Source organism: Hippocampus bargibanti, linkage group LG06 (genome assembly GCF_051943395.1).
Source record: "Hippocampus bargibanti isolate YZ-2025 linkage group LG06, ASM5194339v1, whole genome shotgun sequence".
In the NCBI taxonomy this organism is placed as follows: domain Eukaryota; kingdom Metazoa; phylum Chordata; class Actinopteri; order Syngnathiformes; family Syngnathidae; genus Hippocampus; species Hippocampus bargibanti.
In genome coordinates this window covers 15,350,770-15,370,975 of record NC_142739.1, presented here as the reverse complement: position 1 = coordinate 15,370,975, position 20,206 = coordinate 15,350,770, and the positions used below count along the sequence as shown (strand labels likewise).

The window sequence follows — 20,206 nt, the reverse complement described above, 5'->3', positions numbered from 1 at the left end:
CAAAGAACAAGCCTCGTTTTATTTCATATAATTGTTTCCCATAGTCGCTCACCCTAAGCCTAAAAATCATGTCGGACATTTCAAGTGAAACAATGTACTGTACTCTTGATTTTCACCAGAATTTTCCTTCCCATAGGCGAGGAGTGCTCCACATTCAGGACAGTAGTGGAATTGATAACCTGGGTCGTCCACGTTGGCAGTTGACATCCTGTCTCGGTGTGGTCATTATTCTGCTTTACTTCAGTCTGTGGAAGGGTGTGAAGACGTCTGGCAAAGTAGGGAATTGAAAGCTCTCATTTTCATATTGAATGTCCTAAACGTGAATCATAGGCTGTATCGCATGGTTACAATTTACATTGAATGTAAAGATGTAACTGGATATTTTTAATTGACCTAGCCTGAATGCATGGGCATTAGTTGAATTCTTGTATTGACATCTTCTCTATAATGTGCGCCTACTCCAAGTACATTGTGTGTGCATGTGTGTATTTGCCTTTTGCGACCCTCTCAGGTTGTGTGGATCACAGCCACCATGCCCTATGTGGTCTTGACTGTGTTGCTCATCCGAGGAGTCACCCTGCCTGGAGCCAAGGATGGTATTAAGGCCTACCTTTCTGTCGACTTCCTGAAACTCTGTGATGCCAAGGTGAGAGCCAAGTGGATTACAGGAACAGGAGTGCAGATAAAGATTTGGATGAAAAAGAAGAAGAGAAGCAATTTTGGGAAAGAAAATATGCAGCATAATTTAAATACATATTGTTAGAGTTTGCTGTAAAATCTGACTGTGAACGGTAAGCCTTATTGTATTTCGAGAAGAGCCAACCGTAATATAGATATAGGACGGTATCGAGCTATACAAATGATCGTGTATCGACTGTTGAGAGCAATGTTGACTTCAGTTTCTCAGGAGGAAAGCAGCATGAGGAAATCAGCATAGGGAAAGGTAACAGTTTACACATAACAGCTCACACACGGTTTGTGAGATGGTGATGTTTACTGATCCTAAATAAGCAGGCAGGAGGGAGCAGCAGGTTGTATTTGACAAATTGTATTAAAATAAAGTCAGCAGGGACAAAATCTAAAACATAAAAGTCATCCGAACAGAAAATTACAAAGTATCAAAGAAAACCACGAGTAAAAAGCTGCCAAGATGAAACAAACCTGACAGAGTGAAGCAAACACATACACAGTACAATGACTCGAAACGGAATGGTCGTGCCGTGAGTCCTTTTAACTGCCACTGCTTGGAACGACCAACACTTGTGCAGCTGCAGGCGGGGCCGACAGCGCTATCCGTTGGTCGCCAACCAGAACGTGACAGTCTGCCACTGATTGGACGACCAACACCTGTGCAGCTGCAGGCGGGGCCGACAGCGCCACCCGTTGGTCGCCAACCAGATCGTGACAACACAAGTCTGAGTAATAAGCACTTTTTTTACCTTTAGGAACAATGATAGTTCTTCCATGGGACAGAGTTTGTAACAACAACTTTATCTAATATTTATCATTATTATACAATAAAAATATAATATTTATTTAGATTTTGGTTTAGATTATACGGATTGCTTATATGAAGTGCTTTCATGGGCAAGCATCTCATGTATTTTGTATTTTTTTTCACATGTATAAAGTAAATGCTTTTGCTACTCAGAATGCAGCTACGCGGAATTGCTAAATATTCTGATGGCCAGACATCATGTACAGTCTGAGTTGAACTACCAAGTGAAATCAATTTTTAAAAAATCACTGCATAAGCATGAACTTTGTTCAAATTAAATTCACAAAATTGTGAACTGAACATCAGTCCTCTACTCGCATTTCTGGGTGAAGTCTTCAGTTTGTTTTATATATTCTTTATGTTATATACGTTCTTTCATTTTTTAAATTTAATGCTTTACAGAATAGATGAGTTTTAAGTTTTAATTTTGTTATGTGTGTGTGTGTGTCTGTGTGTTTAAATAAATTGTGGAAATAAATTATATGTCTGACTCAGAAACTTTCGACCATGACGAATGGGAGAAGGAAGTGACACAGTTGCTCTGACAGTGTCTATTATAACAATCAATTGACTTTGGAAAACCAGTGAATTAAATATGATTGTTTAAATGCAGACAACAGAACCATTTTACATTGTCCCTATTTACTTTATCCTTTGTTGAACCTAATTTCATCATTTACCTTACCCATGAACGAGATCATCAAATATCTGCCACGAAATACAGTACTCAAATATGGAAGAGTGAGTGAGTGAGTGAGTGAGTGAGTGAGTGAGTGAGTGAGTGAGTGAGTGAGGGAGGGAGGGTGGGAGGGAGGGCTGAGAATTGGAGAATTAGCTTAGATGGATGCATGGTGCTGTAATTTGCAAAATTACCCCTGTATTCACAAGCGTCTTTCATCTATTGCTGTTGAATGAGTTTCCTGCAATTATCCAAAATAATGGCTTTTTTCCTCTCTTGCACCTTTTGTTTGCCGCTTCACACAAGTGCACCTTTTCTATCACCCCTCTCACTCCCTCAGGTTTGGATCGATGCCGCCACGCAGATCTGTTTCTCGCTGGGAGTTGGGTTTGGTGTGCTAATCGCCTTTTCCAGCTACAACAAATTCAGCAACAACTGCTACAGGTAAAGACACTCATGCGCGAGCAGTTTCATCAGATACAAAATGCAGCAGGTGAGTGATGCCATGCTATGAAAGTCTTCAAAGGCCACCTTGTCTTTCAAAGCAAATTAAAATAGTCATCACCCTACAGTTTTTAATGCAACCATCTCCTTTTCCTTTCATTTATTCTCATATATACATATTTAGGAGCACACTGTGGCCGGAGTCTATCTGTACTGCAATAGCATGCGCCATTCTGCCATTAAAAAAATAAATACACAAGCTATCTAAATAATGTTATTTTAATTTTTCTCACTTTATTGGTTGAGTCCTTTTTGGTCTGACCATCTTTAATATATTTAGTCCTTTTTGCTGCTTTGTGAATGGCAGTCATCTCATGTCTTTTTAATGTGTCCAGCCTACAGTTGTTTGATGGCTGTCAAACAATGGAGTTAGCATTTGCCAGCTCTGTTGGGGATATGGGAATAGGAATACAGTGATACCTCAGCTTACGAAACTCATATATTCTCAGAAAGTATGTGTAAGGCGAAAAGTTTGTCTGACAAACATTTATTTCCCATAAGAACCCATTAAAACTGAGAATAATCTGTTTCCAGGTCCCCATAAAACGTAATTATCTATTAAATAAGCCTTAAAACTACAGAAAATATACAGTATTTTATGTATAATATATGTGCTATTGTATTGTATTTACCTTTGTGATTGTTGTTGATGTAGTTGCCTCTTGATTATATCCGAGTGAAGTTGCCGTGCTTTCTCGGCGATCATACCCTCTCACACTGTCCCCTGCTACCTGCTTTTCGTTAATCCAATTCAACAGAAATTTTTCAACCTCTTCTATTAGACAACACAAAAACACGCTTAGCCACACGCAGCAATGGTCGACTTAACATACCAGCACTGGGACGCTAAGTTACACAAACACACACCTCATTCGTGTTTTTCGATGATCTTCTTCTTCTGCTCGACCGTCATTTTTCTTTTGTGTCCTCTTCAGCTTAACACTAGCCTGTGGTGGGGTCATTTTAGGCCCCAAAAAAGCAATAGTACTCCACTTGATACCAAACCACATCTGCACTGAGTGCACTACAATAAAGTGGGTGTGGAAAACTAGTCCGCCAGCCATTGTGGCGCTCTGTGTGCTTCCCGAAAACTAGTTTGTATGCCAAGATTATATTCTTGCGAATTTAATGTTTGTAAGGTGAAACGTTCGTTAGCAAAAGCGTTCGTAAGCCGAGATATCACTGTACTGTAAAAGAGTTTTGGGGTTTCATCAACAATCAGAAAGTATGGAAAAAATGCTTCCAACAACCAATGTGATCTTCAATACCGTTATTTAAACAACTTACATCTTTACTGGGGGTGTAACACTAAATTTCTTTCACTGATCAGAAGCAGAATCAGGAAGCCTTTAATAGTCTCACAATGGGGAAATTTGCAATGGAGTACATTCATATCACTATGAGACATAAAGATTGAACAGCCATTTATCACTTTATAGTTTGATAGAATTCGATATGATGCCCTTGGGTGTTGCTACAGCAACTTGATGCATCTCATCTATGATATTGGATACAATGAAACACAATAAAGATGATTCTGATTCTGATTCTGATATAACTAGTGCTGTCACACAATTATCAAATGTAAGAGGCAGCGCATTGTAATTAGTTAATGTATTTTCTGGTGTATAAGGCGTACCGTACTATAAGGCACACCCCAATGAATGGTGTATTTCCAAACTTTTCCAATATATAAAACGCACCGTATTATAAAGTGCAGTCTTTCAATGAATTATATGTTTAAAAAAGTTTCCTATATTTAAGGCGCGCCAGATTATAAGGTGTTACGTTATACTCCTATTCGACGATGCTGCGCTAAAGCAAATGTCAACAAAACAGTCAGATTTCACCGATTTTCCTTTTTTTATGTAAAACGCTCACATAAAAAGTGCAGAGTAGTATAATGTGTTGTATTTTATCAATGTTTATGTCTCAAAAATATTACAGGGTTTTATCAGAGTATCACAATACAATAATAGATAAAATTTTCCGAGATTACCATTATTTCTTCTTTAAAACGTGTATCTTCCTTAGATTTTTTAATGGAATATTTTGGCCTTAAAATTTGAGAAATAAACAAATTGCGTTTTCTTGAGACACAAAATTAAACAACAAGCAAAAAACGGCAACTCTTACATTTGTAAAATTATGGAGAAATCGAGAAAACATTCCCATTTCCAAAGTAATTTGAAGAGATTATTGAAATGAAACAATGTTGTATATATCCCAGCATGGATCATGCACTACTTCCACAGGAGGAAATGGACTTGGTGGCTGCTGACAGTAATTGCGAAACCTCTTGTGGCTCATTATTTCATATAAGAAAATAAAGGCTTTTGGGTCCGCCTTATAGTCCGGAAAACACGGTAATCAATCAATCAATCTCGCTGAATAACTCCCTATTTTCATTTTAATTCATTACATTATTGTGGCAGATAAATAATAATAAGTGGTTTCTAAAGTATTTTATTGTTTTTCAACAGACTTGACAGCCAATGAATGTCTGCGGAATATTTGAAAAAGATAACCTGCCTCCAGAAATAAAAAAGTTTGAGATCGGCCCGGTAGTCAAGTGGTTAGCACACCGGCTTCACAGTGCAGAGGTCGCCGGTTCGCATCCCGGTTCGCATCCCGGTCCGGCCTCCCTGTGTGGATTTTGCATGCTCTCCCCGGACCCGCGTGGGTTTTCTCCAGGTCCTCCGGTTTCCTCCCACACTCCAAAAACATGCATGGCAGGCAGATTGACCACTCCAAATTGTCCCTAGGTGTGAGTGTGAGAGTGACTGTTGTATGTCTTTGTGTGCCCTGCGATTGGCTGGCAACCAATTCAGGGTGTCTCCCGCCTCGTGCCCGAAGACAGCTAAGATAGGCTCCAGCAACCCCCGCGACCCTAATGAGGAATAAGCGGTATGGAAAATGAGATGAGATTAAAATAAAAAATAACGCAATTTAAAAATAGCACATTAAATTAACGCAGCAATTTGACCTCTCCATATATAAAAACATTTTTTGCAGGGTATACTTTATTATTCAGGCCTCTGTTGTATCAAGATGGTGTTAATAGAAATAATTATGATCAATTCTGCATTATGTCTTTTCATATTCTATTTTCATATGGTTTGGTTTTAATGATGCAGGGACGCCATCATCACCAGCTCCATCAACTCTTTGACAAGCTTCTTCTCTGGCTTTGTTGTCTTCTCCTTCCTTGGCTACATGTCGTATAAGCACAACGTGGCTCTGGAAAAGGTCGCTAGAGACGGTATGCTTGTGAGGATACACAAAATTAATGTTTTGTTTTAATTAAAAATGTTGTATCACGTTAACATTCAAAATGTCATTGAGCCACCAAGTACAAAGCTCACTTAATTTAGCGCTCTCTTCAGCCTTGTTATTTTGCTAATAATCCCTTCACCATATAAAATGTTTATAATCTTATCATGAAACTTTAACACCCAATCATATATAAAATGTGTATGTACAACAATGGATAGCAGCATTTAGAAACACAACTGCGTGCGTGGTTTGTGTTCAATCTAAATTGCTTTATCTCTGCATGTCAGAATATCATATATCTTTCTGCTGATAGTTGTACTGTTTTTTTCTTTAATATTAATGTTTTGATGTCATTTTTTGAGGAACATATAAATGTTGGTATTTTTACACAGTTGCAAGGTCAGTACCGTCTGGATAAGCCGAGGACCGGCAACTCAAAATTTTTAAAGTCATGTTGGACCAAACAAAACAAAATTAAAAGCCTTGAATAGGCCTTACATGAAAAGAAACACATGCTGTATGAATCCATATCAACTATCTTAGCTTACTTCTTCTTCTTCTTTTCCTTCCGGCTTTTCCCTTAAGGGGTCCCCACAGTGAATCAATGTCTTCCATCTAACTCGGTTTTGTGTATCCTCTTCTCTCACACCAGCTACCTTCATGTCCTCTTTGACCACATCCATAAACCTCCTCTTCGGTCTTCCTCTCAGTCTCCTGCCTGGCAGTTCGAGGCTCAGCATCCTTCTCCCGATATAGTCACTCTCTCTCCTCTGGGCATGTCCAAAGCATCTCAGTCTGGCCTCTCTGACTTTCTCTTCAAAGCCTCTAATATGAGTTGTCCCTCTGATATACTCATTTTTGATGCTATCCAACCTGGTCACTCCCAAAGAAAATCTCTACATATTCAGCTCTACTACCTACAGCTCTGCTCCTTTTCTTTTTCTTCAGTGGCACTGTCTGCAGTCCAAATCACCACCGTTTTATACACATTTCTATCTTAGCTTACGATGAAAATGAATACGCTGGCTACAAATACACAATGAGGATTCACGATTAAATGTTTTGTTTTGTTTTGTTTTGGTGGAATGCATCCTGGGGCTCCCAACTTTTTTTGACAAATCTACCTTTTTTTACCAACCAACGTCCCGCGATTGACCCGCATTCACACGCATTTACACTCCCATGCCATAATGAGCAACAGCCATAACAACAACTAAAATGATAGAGGCATGGAACATTGCCGGCTCTTGGAATAAGCGGTACTCATCCTCAACTGATCTGTTGGATCAGTTGGCTAGTATGAGATTTTGCCCATGTTTGTTTTTCCCCCATATCATCCAACGTTTTATTCATTACAGATTTTAAGGCCACAGGTTTAATATAATACCAAATGCATTAAGTTTTTTGGAAACGAGTGAAAATACTCACTTGCCCAGCAATCGTCCATACACAAAATGCAATCTTTCACTCACTGGAATTGTGATGGTTTTATAAAAGTACTCTTTCGTCTGTGCTTTGGTGATTTGTTATGTCTCTAAATTTAACTAAAGTTAGTGTGTGTGGTTACAACAACATTTGCAACTTGTTTATCGGTGCATGGTGTTGACACCTTAGACTAATACTAGTAGTACGTAGTTAAAGTGGCACGTTCTACGCTCAATACTTGAATTTGATTGAATAGAGAAAAAAATATCCTCATGACCCAATCATAGTCATGGTTGGATTGCCTTGATGTTTACTACATTTTTAAATAAATCCCGACTTTAGAGTATTGTTCTCATTTGTTTACACTGTTTCTTTTTAATATATCTATCTGCTTACAGGGGTTGGATTGGTGTTTGTTATTTACCCAGAAGCCATTGCCACATTGCCTGGGTCATCGGTGTGGGCAGTAATCTTCTTCATCATGCTTCTAACATTAGGCATTGACAGTGCTGTGAGTATGCACTTTGCTTTTCAACTACAGTACATCTGGCAGCATAATTCAATATATTCTAGTTGTTCTGTCTACATACTGTCTAATATACAGTTTTTTTTTTGGTAATGTGTTTGAGCAGCAGCCGTTTAGAACACAGTTCTAGTTTCTATTCTCTTCTTCTATACCTTTCAGATGGGTGGGATGGAGTCTGTCATTACCGGTTTGATTGATGAATTCAAATGCCTCCACAAACACAGAGAGCTGTTTACCCTCTTCATTGTGGCCGCCACCTTTCTCATCTCCCTCTTCTGTGTTACCAATGCAAGTATCATACCGGCTGCATTACTTAACTGTGTGGAGATATCTCTGCAAATGTTTTCGGAAATTTTTATAATCCAATATAATGCGAAGACAAGTGATTATGCAACTGAGATAAAGGTGAAGAATCATTTGTGTCTGCAACATGACAGTATAAATGACATTCTCACTGTCGCTCTCATAAGCAAGCTCTTATAAGCAATCCGTATAATCTAAATCTTCACTTTAGGGTGGAATATACGTGTTCACTCTGTTGGACCACTTTGCCGCAGGGACGTCCATTCTGTTTGGAGTGCTTATTGAAGCCATCGGTATTGCTTGGTTTTACGGTAAGAGAAAGTGAGATAATAAGTGGGAAAAAAAAGATTATTCCTGTTGTCGTGGCAAGCAATGTTGATGTTTTATTAGTGCTCTGATGAGAAATTTGTCTGTATGGATGTGGTGTGACTCACCATTACCTGGTTCTATTAGGCCTAAGTGTAAAAAAATGAAAATATCAAAACATAATAATGTTTTTTGCCCCTTGAGGCTCTGGCCACTTCAATGTGGGTCATAATCTGTCGATTAAGTAATCATTATGAGTTCTTTATGTGACTGCCATTGTAAGGCTCCATGAAATTGCAATCAATGTTGACTCACTTACTTTGAATATGCCAGTATTATATCACAAACAAAAGTGAGAAAAGGTAAAGGTCATTCGTAATATAATAAATGTGACTGCATAATTTACATGTTATGCCATTAAAGTCTGGATCAAACATGTTCACATATATACTGTAGTGTATGTATGAGATTGGGAATACAGACAGAATCACCTTGTCATTTGTTTGCTGATATGGAAAAAAAATAAAAGGTTAGAGTTATATTCATGAATAGCCTTGTTGTGGTCCTATGCCGCTGTTGCATTTACAGCAAATGTTCTTAACCTGTTTCAATCGACCCCCTCTTCCCACATTTTTTTTCACTCATGAAGGGTTCCGTGAATGTGCGTTTGGGTTCAGTACCTATAGAAAGGTTAAGAACCACTGGTTTTCAATATTTTTAGCATACGTTTAGAACCAAGTGCTTGACGTGCCGGTGTTGGTTGTACTACTGTGTCATGGTAATTGTTTTTGTTAAATTCTTAGAGGGTTCTTTGAAGCTGCCATTCAGGTTTACCTCATGAAAGGAAGCTTGATTATCAAATTTCGAATGAGTAGGTTGTCATATATGGCTATTCAAGATGCTTAACCAGTTAAGAATAAAACATGTAAAACATGGTTATGTCCGATTGATCAAATTTTTAAACAGCAACATGCAAAGAAATTATCATGAAGAAAATGTGAAGGTCGGGGAAAAATGACTTGATCTTGGGTTACTTTTCACATGCTCATTCAAGTCATTGGGGGAATCAATGGTACCTCAGCCTGAGGCAATAGGGTCTGTATATTCAGACACTTTGGTGAGGTTAGACCCTGGCAGGCCCGATAAATCAAGCCCGAGGCCTCGGTGAGCCCATTTTTCCTTTCCTCATAGCTTTAACAAGAACCTTTCAACCCTGGCCACAGTGGTCTTTCGTTCTGGTGTCCATCTCAATAAAAACATCTGCTGAGGAATATGCCTCCTGGGAAGGAACACTCATTTTTTTTGTAGTCAAATTTGTAATTGTATTTTGGTTCAGAAATTCCCCACTTCTTTCAACTGGAATTCAGAAGGATTTATTTCAAATTAATGCTCTCCATTAAGCAGACAACTGATGAGGCTGTATGGCATACCATGTATTCAGAATAAAGTGAAGTGCAATAGTTTTGTTAAGCATGTGTCAAATACATAGTTTTCTCAGACTCCAAGTAAGATCGTGCTATATGCTTTCCCATTAAATTGTCATGAGAACAGGCTGCATCCATTATTATACACATCCAGGCATGTTAATAGTGATGAAATTAAAGATAAATGTGTAAACCCTGTTATCGTCAGAAGACATGAATGAAGACCGATTTCAAGCTGATGCATGTGTTTGAGATAGACGAAGTGTCTTGTGGTCGATTATAAATTGTCTTGATATGACACAGGCTGTGCAGTGTGACATTCTCAACGAGTGCTCGCGTGTCGTCCGGGACGTTTCACGCCTACAAAAGTCTGTCATGTCAGAATTTGTGTTTGTCTTGCTGCAAAGTATGGCCTGTCCTACATCATCCTTTGATCAATTCCTCGGTGCCCTCTTATTTATGACAAGAGACACACATCATGACAAAGTGGTTTATATTGTTTAGAAACATGAGGTTAGCAAAAGCAGAATTATTAGAACATATACATGACATTTCAACTACTCCATTTGCTGACTGCAAAACTAGTCACTGCGTTGCAAGCATGGTACCACTAAAGAACAGTGACGTGCGGTGAGGTTCATGGCTGGTGAGGCACTGACGTCATCATAGTCAGATTTACAAACATATGAACTCTACAGAGTAGTTTATTCACCATTTGATTGGCAACAGTTAACGTATTTTGTTTAAAATTTCATGTCAGCATTCTTTATATATACAAACTAGCATAGAAAAAAACAATGAAAAAAAAAACGTTTTTATCGTGTTACCTTTAGTCCATGCGCCGCTCCTTCTGAAGAAAGGCATCGATAACTTCTTTGTAGAAGCCTTCCTTATCTTTCTTCAGTTTTAAAAGTCTCTCCGTCTCAACGGAGATCACTGCCAGTGAAGAAAGTCGTCCTTGATCAGTCCTGAGAATGACAATCTCGTCTACTTCTACAGCAACAAATGGGGCTGCACCGATCTCCTTTTTAATGTCATTTCTCACCAACTGCTTCAATTAAATCGTTCTGTATTCTGTTTCACAGGCTAGAAAATATAGTGGATGTCCCAAAATGACTCGCTAGCCTGTCATCTTTCTGAGCGAAAGCATGTAATAGTTCAACATAGTTGCCACGATGAGCAGAGCATTTACTTTCATCATTTCCACGAAATGCCAGCTGTTGTTTGGCAAGGAAGCAGGTGGCATTGATGAGATCTTTTAAAATCTCCCGGTTCTCCTTTACCTTAGCATTGTGGATGCTGATGTTGAGTCTTCGCTCATTTTTGATGAGGCTCCGTTGTAAATTTTTCAGGTCGCAATATCCCATTTGAGTCCAGACATTGTCACAAGTTGAGAACAGAAGGCAGGAAAAGCAGAAAAGGCGGTTTCTTGCTGGACATCCACACAGCCAGCCTTTTCGTGTGTACCAGTCCGCCTGAAAAGAGCGATTATTGTGTCCCGTTGTCTGAAGCAAACCTTTTAGCTCCGGTGTTGGTCTTCCTTTAATTATTAGCTCCTGTTTCGATTGAAAGTCCAGTTTAGAAAATTCTTTCAATTTAGATATGTAATCCTCCATTCTGAAAGTGAGGCCAAGCAACACGAAAAAATGACTGCAGGGTTGCACTTTACTTGCTAACTGTTTACTGTAGCTTTCTGTCTCTAATTCTATTATTCTGCAGACGTGGAGTAAGAAGTATCTCTGGAATCACAAGCGCCCCCTCCCTGTCATGAGGCGGGAGAACTGTGTGCCTCACCTACGCACAGCGTTTTGATCAAAATAAACACTGTAGTACAGTGTTTATAATGTACAATGACTCTACATTATATACACCAGCTAAACTGTAGAAATTTAGTTCATATACTAAAAGTGTTTGAACGCTTTAATAGCGATATGCAGAAGGACAGTAATGCGGTCTCATTGCAGAGCAAGCCAGCACAGTAAGCATAGTGATTGCGCAATCCATGGTGAGGATCAGCCGGCTGGTGCCTCACTGCTCGTCTCTACTTAGTATTTGAACGTAAATGTGAAAATTCAGCGATTTTGAAAAAAAATCCTAAAACGGTGAAGTTAAATGGACAAGAACTTTAAAGTACAAATCACTAAATACATATAACTGTTTAATTTATTTTTCCATTTGATATTTCCATGAGAGCTTTCCATGATGACAGGTGAGGCACTGCCTCCCCTGCCTCCACTGACTGCACGTCACTGCTAAAGAAATCCGTTAGTTCTTCTGGAAAAAGATACCATCCATTCCCACCATCCAGGAACAAGTCCAGAATCTCTTCTTTTAGATGTTCCTTTTCCAAGCAAAAATAAAAATACATAAATAAACAAATCAAGAACACATGCACATAATGCCTTCATCGATTAGGCCTTTACAGCTGATTATCATGCCTCCCTGACATACCTGCTTCTAAGAACTGAACCTTGACGGAAGCAGGCAATGAATGAATGATCTATCTATCGATCGATCTGTCTGTCTGTCTGTCTGTCTGTCTGTCTGTCTGTCTGTCTGTCTGTCTGTCTGTCTGTCTGTCTGTCGGTCGGCCTGCCTGCCTGTTTGTCTATGCATCTGTCTGTCTGTCTGTCTGTCTGTGCATGTATCTGTCTGTCTGTCTGTCAGAGTCTCTGTTATTGGAATGTTTGCCTGTGTTCCAGGAGTGGACCGTTTCAGTGATGACATTGAGGAGATGATTGGTCATCGGCCAGGCCGATACTGGAGGCTGTGCTGGAAATTTGTCAGCCCTTGCTTTCTCCTGGTGCGTATCTCTCATACTGCTTCAGGCCACCATTAAATATATTGTTCCAGTGATAATGTTTTTCACAGGAGTTATATTAACAGGAAATGTGTGAGGTATAATTTTCTTGTTCTCACCAATTAAAATTAATATAAAAAATACATAATTAACAAATAAAACTATATACGTGTACTATCAAAATAAACATGCATTCTTTGTGTAGACTCTAGACCAGGGGTCTGGAACCTTTTTGACTAATAGAGCCATAAAAGTAAAATACAGTAAAGTCTCGTTATATCGATATTCAAGGGAGTCCGAAAAAATATCGATATAACCGGGACTATCGATATATCCGACCCTGTTTGCATGTAATTTTCTCCGTGCGTGCATAGAAATAGTATCGATATAACCGGGACTATCGATATATCAGATATCGATATAACGAGACTTTACTGTATTTAGAAATGTTTTTCAGTGAGAGCCTGTCACGTTTTGCTAGGTGGTGATGGTGGGTGCGGATCCCAAAAAGCAGGCAGGAGTGAGTAGGAGGTTGTTTGACAAATTGTATTAAAATAAAGGTCAGCAGGAACAAAATGTAAAACATCAAAATCATCTGAACGGAAAAAATATAAAGTATCAAAAGAAAATCAAGTGTAAAAGTCCGGCAAGGTTAAACAAACACATGCACAGCATACAATGCATGCAATTGCAGACAAAGCATGCAATAAACAATGAACCGACACCGGATGGTCGTGCCGTGAGTCCTTTTAAGTGTCACTGATTAAAACGACCAGCACCTGCGAGGCTCCAGACAGGGCTGAAGTCGCTACCCGTTGGTCGCCAATCCGAACGTGGCAGTCCGCCACTGATCGGGACGACCAGCACCTGTGCAGGTGCAGGCGGGGCCGACAGCGCCACCCGTTGGTCGCCAACCAGATCATGACAGTACCCCCCCTTCAAGGGGCTGCTTCCAGAAGTCCCAACAGTCTCCCAAAAGGTCCACTCGCCAGGGAACAATGATGGAGACGGCAACGGCTGCCTCTCCAGCATACGACCGGCAGCGGCCTGATGGGAACGGGACTCGGCCTGGGGGGGACGAAAACGCAGCACGGATCGTCATGGGCGTGAGTGCGATCCCTCTCGCACGTTCACGCGACGACGCATGGCTCAACGCAGACGTCGAACTGCCAGGCGCAGAGTGGCACCCCGGACGGCTGTATGGGACCAGGTCTCGGCCGGACGCCGACGTGGGCGTGAACTGCCCGGCGCCGGGGAAACGAGACCAGTCCAGAGCCGCTCCGGGATCCAGCGGTGAGTGGGGTCTTGTGCCTGACGTTGCCGCGGACGTTGCACGGCTCGTCGTGGATGCGACTCAATTCGTCATGCACGACGACAGCGTGGCTGGACGTGGGCGTGCACTGCCAGACACCCAGTGTCACCCTGGACAGCCACCTGGATGGAGGTCTCGGCCGGACGTTGACGTGGACGTTACGGCTCATCTAGTGACGCAATTCAAACTCGACGAGGCGTGGGCTAACGTGGACGTAGCATTGCCAGGCACAGGGTGGAAATTAGACGGGTCCGTTGTACCTGCGGGATCCGATGGTTGGTCGGTTCATTCTGTCACGTTTTGCTAGGTGGTGATGGCGGGTGTGGATCCCAAAAAGCAGGCAGGAGTGAGTAGGAGGTTGTTTGACAAATTGTATTAAAATAAAGGTCAGCAGGAACAAAATGTAAAACATCAAAATCATCTAAACGGAAAAAATACAAAGTATCAAAAGAAAATCAAGTGTAAAAGTCCGCCAGGGTTAAACAAACACATGCACAGCATACAATGCATGCAATTGCAGACAAAGCATGCAACAAAAAATGAACCGACACCGGATGGTCGTGCCGTGAGTCCTTTTAAGTGTCACTGATTAAAACGACCAGCACCTGCGAGGCTGCAGACAGGGCTGACGTCGCTACCCGTTGGTCGCCAATCCGAACGTGGCAGTCCGCCACTGATCGGGACGACCAGCACCTGTGCAGGTGCTGGCGGGGCCGACAGCGCCACCCGTTGGTCGCCAACCAGATCGTGACAGAGCCACACACACACACACACACACACACACACACACACACACACACACACACACACACACACACCAAATGCGCACGCATGTGATTTCAACAAAATGTCAGAATATATTATTTAAAATAACTTTGTGACAATACTCACCATTAATATTCATAGTTTTTCGTTCCTCATGATCAGAATCAGAATCAGAATCAGAATCATCTTTATTGCCAAGTATGTAGAACACACGAGGAATTTGTTTCCGGTAGAACACGCTGCACTAGTATCGTCGTCAAAAAAACTGCTAAGTGGCACTATACAGTTCCATTTTGGCTACTGTTGAAGAGTTCAAAGAGTTAATGGCTTGGGGGAAGAAGCTGTTTAAATGTCTGCTGGATTTGGTGTGCATGGATCGGTAGCGTCTGCCTGAGGGGAGTAGCTGGAAAAGGTGGTGGGCAGGGTGCGGAGGGTCCAGTAGGATTTTCCGCGCCCTTGTTCGGATTCTTGCAGTGTGCAAGTGCTCGAGAGTGGGTAGGGCGGTGCCAATGATTTTTTTCCGCCATCCTAACTGTCCGTTGAAGTCGGATTTTGTCCATTTTTGTGGCGGCCCCGAACCAAACGGTGATGGAAGAACACAGGATGGATTCGATGACAGCCGTGTAGAAATGTTGCAGCACCTCCTGTGGCAGGCCATGCTTCTTTAGCAGCCTCAGGAAGTACATTCTCTGTTGGGCCTTTTTCAGAATAGAGTTGGTGTTGACCTCCCACTTCATGTCCTGGGAGACTGTGATTCCCAGAAACTTGAAGGTCTCAACGGTTGACACAAGGCAGTTGGATAGTGTGAGGGGTAGCTGTGGTGATGGATGTTTCCTGAAGTCCACGATCATCTCAACTGTCTTGAGCGTGTTCAGCTCCAGGTTGTGACGGCTGCACCAGAGCTCCAGCTGCTCCACTTGTTGTCGGTACGCAGACTCGTCGCCGTCTTTGATGAGACCGATGACCGTGGTGTCGTCTGCGAACTTTATGAATTTGACAGCTGCGTGCGTTGAGGTGCAGTCGTTTGTGTAGAGAGAGAAGAGCAATGGAGAGAGGACGCATCCCTGCGGGGCTCCAGTGCTCGTGGTTCGTGTTGTGGATGATATATTTCCCAGTCTGACCTGTTGTGTCCGTCCTGTCAGGAAGCTGAGGGTCCACTGGCAGATCGTGGGGGACACACCAAGCTGGAGAAGTTTGGGGATGAGGAGTTCTGGGATGATGGTATTGAACGCAGAGCTGTAGTCCACAAACAGGATCCTTGCATAGGTTCCTGTGTTGTCAAGGTGGTCGAGGATGTGGTGCAGTCCGATGTTGACTGCATCCTCCACAGACCTGTTTGCCCGGTAGGCAAACTGAAGAGGATCTAGCAGAGGTCCAGTGATGTTCTTTAGGTGGTTCAGCACGAGGCGTTCAAAGGACTTCATGACCACAGACGTCAGAGCGACAGGTCTATAGTCGTTCAATCCCGAGGGTGTTGGATTCTTTGGAACTAGGACGATAGTAGACTGTTTGAAGCAGGATAGGACTTCACACTGCTCCAGGGATCTGTTAAAGATTTGTGTGAAGACTGGAGCCAGCTGGTCAGCGCAGACTCTCAGGCAGGAGGGGGACACTCTGTCAGGTCCTGCAGCTTTCTTGATCTTCTGCTGCTTGAAGAGCCGTCTAACGTCCAGTTCGTGGATCTGTAGGGCAGAGGGTGGAGATACGGTAGTTTCTGGTAATGGTGGGCAGACCGGGGAAATGGTGGTGTCCTTTTCAAATCGGCAAAAGTATTTATTTAACTCATCAGCCATACCATTGTTGTACACTGCTTGGGGGGAAGGTAAACGATAATTTGTTATTGCTTTCAGGCCATTCCACACCGATGCAGAGTCGTTAGCAGAGAACTGTTTGTTAAGCCTCTCCGCATAACTTTTCTTTGCGATGTTAATTTCCTTCGTCAGCCTGTTTCGGGCGAGTTTGTAAACTGCTCGATCGCCGCTTTTAAATGCGGATTCTTTCTCTTTCCTAAGTTGCCTGAGTTTGGGAGTGAACCATGGCTTGTTGTTGTTGAATGAGCGGAAGGACTTTGTTGGTACACACATGTCCTCACAGAAACTGATGTATGATGTTACAGTGTCTGTGTATTCATCCAATGTGCCCGTGGAAGTTTCAAAGACGCTCCAATCAGTGCAGTCTAAGCATTCTTGTAGCGATAACTTTGCTTCATCTGTCCATGTTTTAACTGTCTTGACTACCGGTTTTACACATTTGAGTTTCTGTTTGTATGTGGGAATTAAGTGGATTAAATAGTGGTCAGAAAGACCCAATGCTGCATGCGCAACAGACCGGTATGCGCCTTTGAGTGCTGTGTAACAATGATCTAGAACAGGGGTGGGCAAACTTTTTGACTCGCGGGCCGCATTGGGTTCTAAAATTTGACAGAGGGGCCGGGCCAGGAGCATTTGGAGGGAGTGTTTGGGCCGGAAATACTCCGAACAAGTTATGTCCATAATTTATAAAATCACTTCAAATGACTTCGACTGAGCGTATTTTACAAAGATTCCACAGCATATAGCTATAGTTTACGTTTTAAGACTTGCGCTGAATATATGAAGTCTTGTTTTCGAGTTGATGACGATCCCCATGTGACGTCACATTTGGACCGCCCCTGACCGAGAAAGCGACATACAATGCATTTTGGGTACTTTGTTTGGTCTGAAAACTTCGTGTTAATCCGTGTTGATCCGTGTTGATGGCGAAATTAGAAGGAAAACACATAAATAACGCCATGGTGAATCGTTGTGTGTTGCACCAAGACAACTACAGTAAAGTCTCGTTATATCGATATCGGATATATCGATAGTCCCGGTTATATCGATACTATTTCTATGCACGCACGGAGAAAATTACATGCAAACAGGGTCGGATATATCGATAGTCCCGGTTATATCGATATTTTTTCGGACTCCCTTGAATATCGATATAACGATACTTTACTGTATTTGATATTCGCTGACACAAATTCCCAGCTGACAAATCAGCCCATTTCCAACGGCGCTTGGGCGCCATCTTCTGCTTTTTCTGGGTGCTACATTGCTGTCATTGACGGCTCGAATTGATATGAGAGGACTCCTAGAATCAATTGCAAACATTTATGCTTTCCTCTTCAGAAGAACAAGAACAAGAAAACATCTTCTCCGAATCTGAAGCCATTGTTTTGATTCTCGAGCAAGGCAAGACGTCTTGGCGTGACGTCACGAACAGAGGGGTGGGACCTTCTGAAACTGACCATTTCCGGATTCATTTTGTTCATTTTTATTGGTGTTTGTCATTTAACTAAAAATATCAGCCTGCCTGATTTGGGTATTTTAGATGCTATAAAACGTTTTTCTGATGTCAGTGGGAAACAAAAACAAAAAATGGTGCCGGTTGTCCTTTAAATGTAGTATGTACAAACCTCATAGCACAGTAAGAACACTACAACCCAATTTATTAACTGTCTTTCAAATGTGAAAAATATCCCTGATCAGTTAATAAATTTGTCTCAAGGAATATGCAAGATATGGCATTTACAGACTATTTCGCAGATACTTGGAGGAGGAAATGGAAATAGATTAAAATAACATATGCACTGTGATTTATCAAGATTGCGTCTGTTTTTAAGTGTCCATCGAAGGGGCAAAGTTAAAGAAATCAACATTTATTGAAAAATGGAATCACTTTCAACATTCAAAACATATTATTACACAACGAAATATTCAAGCTCAATAATACCTACTTGTGTTAAATTCCGCCAAATCATAGATGGTTTGTCCTGACCGCGCGCTCAACAAACTCCTCACTGACGTTCTCGCCTTCACGCGCTAACAATACATGTGTACCGTCGCCGAGCACACAAACATAGACTACCTGCAGTTGAAATTTGCATACTCGGCTCGGCAGCCAATCAGAAGCCTGCTTCTTTCTTCCGGACTTTCGCAAGCGTTACAAAGTCGTGCAATTGCATGTCATTTTCCAAAATAGATGCACAGAACCTCAAACTAGAAGGAAGATTCAAAAGAAGCTAACAACATATGTGACGCTACAAAACGTAAATTTACATTAAACCGTGACTGTAAAGTGTAAGTGAGACTTATGAAAGGGGCTTAGTGGCTCGTAGGAATCAATGCAAACGTTGCATTGTGCACCACCTTGACAATCGACTACTGAAGCAAAATTTACAGCCGTGCGCATTTGCCGTAAATTAAGCAAGGTAGCATTTGTAGTTGTTGCATTCTTGATTTAAAAAAAACTTTATACTTTGTGACAATGTTTCTTAATGGGATTGGTCTCATTTTGCTTCAAGTTGGGAAAAATGGGGCAGGCAACTTTTCAGTTATCTGCCCTGTTGTTCGCTAGCTTTTTGTCATGAGTTTTAGACACTGTTTGTACTATAATTTGGGCAAGTTCGGCGGCCTGGATTGAAAAGCCTAACGGGCCGTATGTGGCCCGCGGGCCGTAGTTTGCCCATGTTTGATCTAGAATGTTTTTCTCCTCTGGTGAAACAGTCAATATGCTGCTTATATTTGGGGAGTTCACGGTTTAAGCGCGTTTGATTAAAATCGCCCAACATGATCAGGGGTGATTCTGGATATTTTAGCTCGAGATGGTTTACATGGTCCGCTAGCGTTTGTATACACGCGTTAGCATTAGCTTGTGGCGCGATGTACACGGCAACGAGAATAAAGGGAGCGAACTCACGTGGCGAGTAGAATGGCTTGCAGTTGAGAGACAGCGATTCCAAACCAGGGCTGCAGTGTGCGTCGAGCATCGTGACATCGGTGCACCATTCTTCGTTGATGTAGAAGCATAGTCCACCGCCTTTGGATTTCCCCGATTGCTCCGTGTCACGATCGGCCCGAAGGAGACGGAATCCGGGTAGGTGTAGTGCGGAATCCGGGTGGCGGTCACTGAGCCAAGTCTCAGTGAAGCACAGCGCAGCAGAGCGGGCAAACGTTTTATTGGTCTTTGTGAGAAGCAGAAGTTCGTCCATCTTGTTTGGTAGTGAGCGTAGATTAGCGAGGTGGATCGATGGGAGCGGCGTTCGAAATCCACGCTGCCGTAGCTTGACGAGCACGCCGGCTCGCTTCCCCCTCCTTCGCCGGCGTCTCAAAGCTCCGTACAGAGCTGCTACGCCGCTCGCGAGCAGCCCCGAAAAACCCTGTAGATTTTGGTGTGTCGGTGAAAATAGTCCAAGAGTGGATTCCCCAATGCTCAGTAACTCTTCCCTCGTGTAACTGAGTCGCGTAGGATCGCAAAAAAACAAATGAAAATGACAAAACCAGGAACAATACTAGGGAGCGTGTGACCGAGGCTGCCATCCGCGGCGCCATCTTGGATCATGATTGGTAAAAAAATCCAGCCAAA

General features: G+C 42.0%; 1 protein-coding gene across 1 annotated transcript in view; it reads left to right on the top strand.

Annotated features, from left to right (window-relative positions):
- The window catches only part of slc6a3 (solute carrier family 6 member 3), a 38,633-nt gene that overhangs the window by 11,896 nt on the left and 6,531 nt on the right, over positions 1-20,206 (top strand). Inside the window, exons 6-13 of the mRNA XM_088998446.1 lie at positions 137-275; positions 512-646; positions 2,518-2,621; positions 5,819-5,943; positions 7,781-7,893; positions 8,068-8,196; positions 8,423-8,522; positions 12,644-12,744. Of these exons, the coding sequence (XP_088854572.1) occupies positions 137-275; positions 512-646; positions 2,518-2,621; positions 5,819-5,943; positions 7,781-7,893; positions 8,068-8,196; positions 8,423-8,522; positions 12,644-12,744 (946 nt within the window). The remainder of the gene's footprint in view (positions 1-136; positions 276-511; positions 647-2,517; positions 2,622-5,818; positions 5,944-7,780; positions 7,894-8,067; positions 8,197-8,422; positions 8,523-12,643; positions 12,745-20,206) is intronic.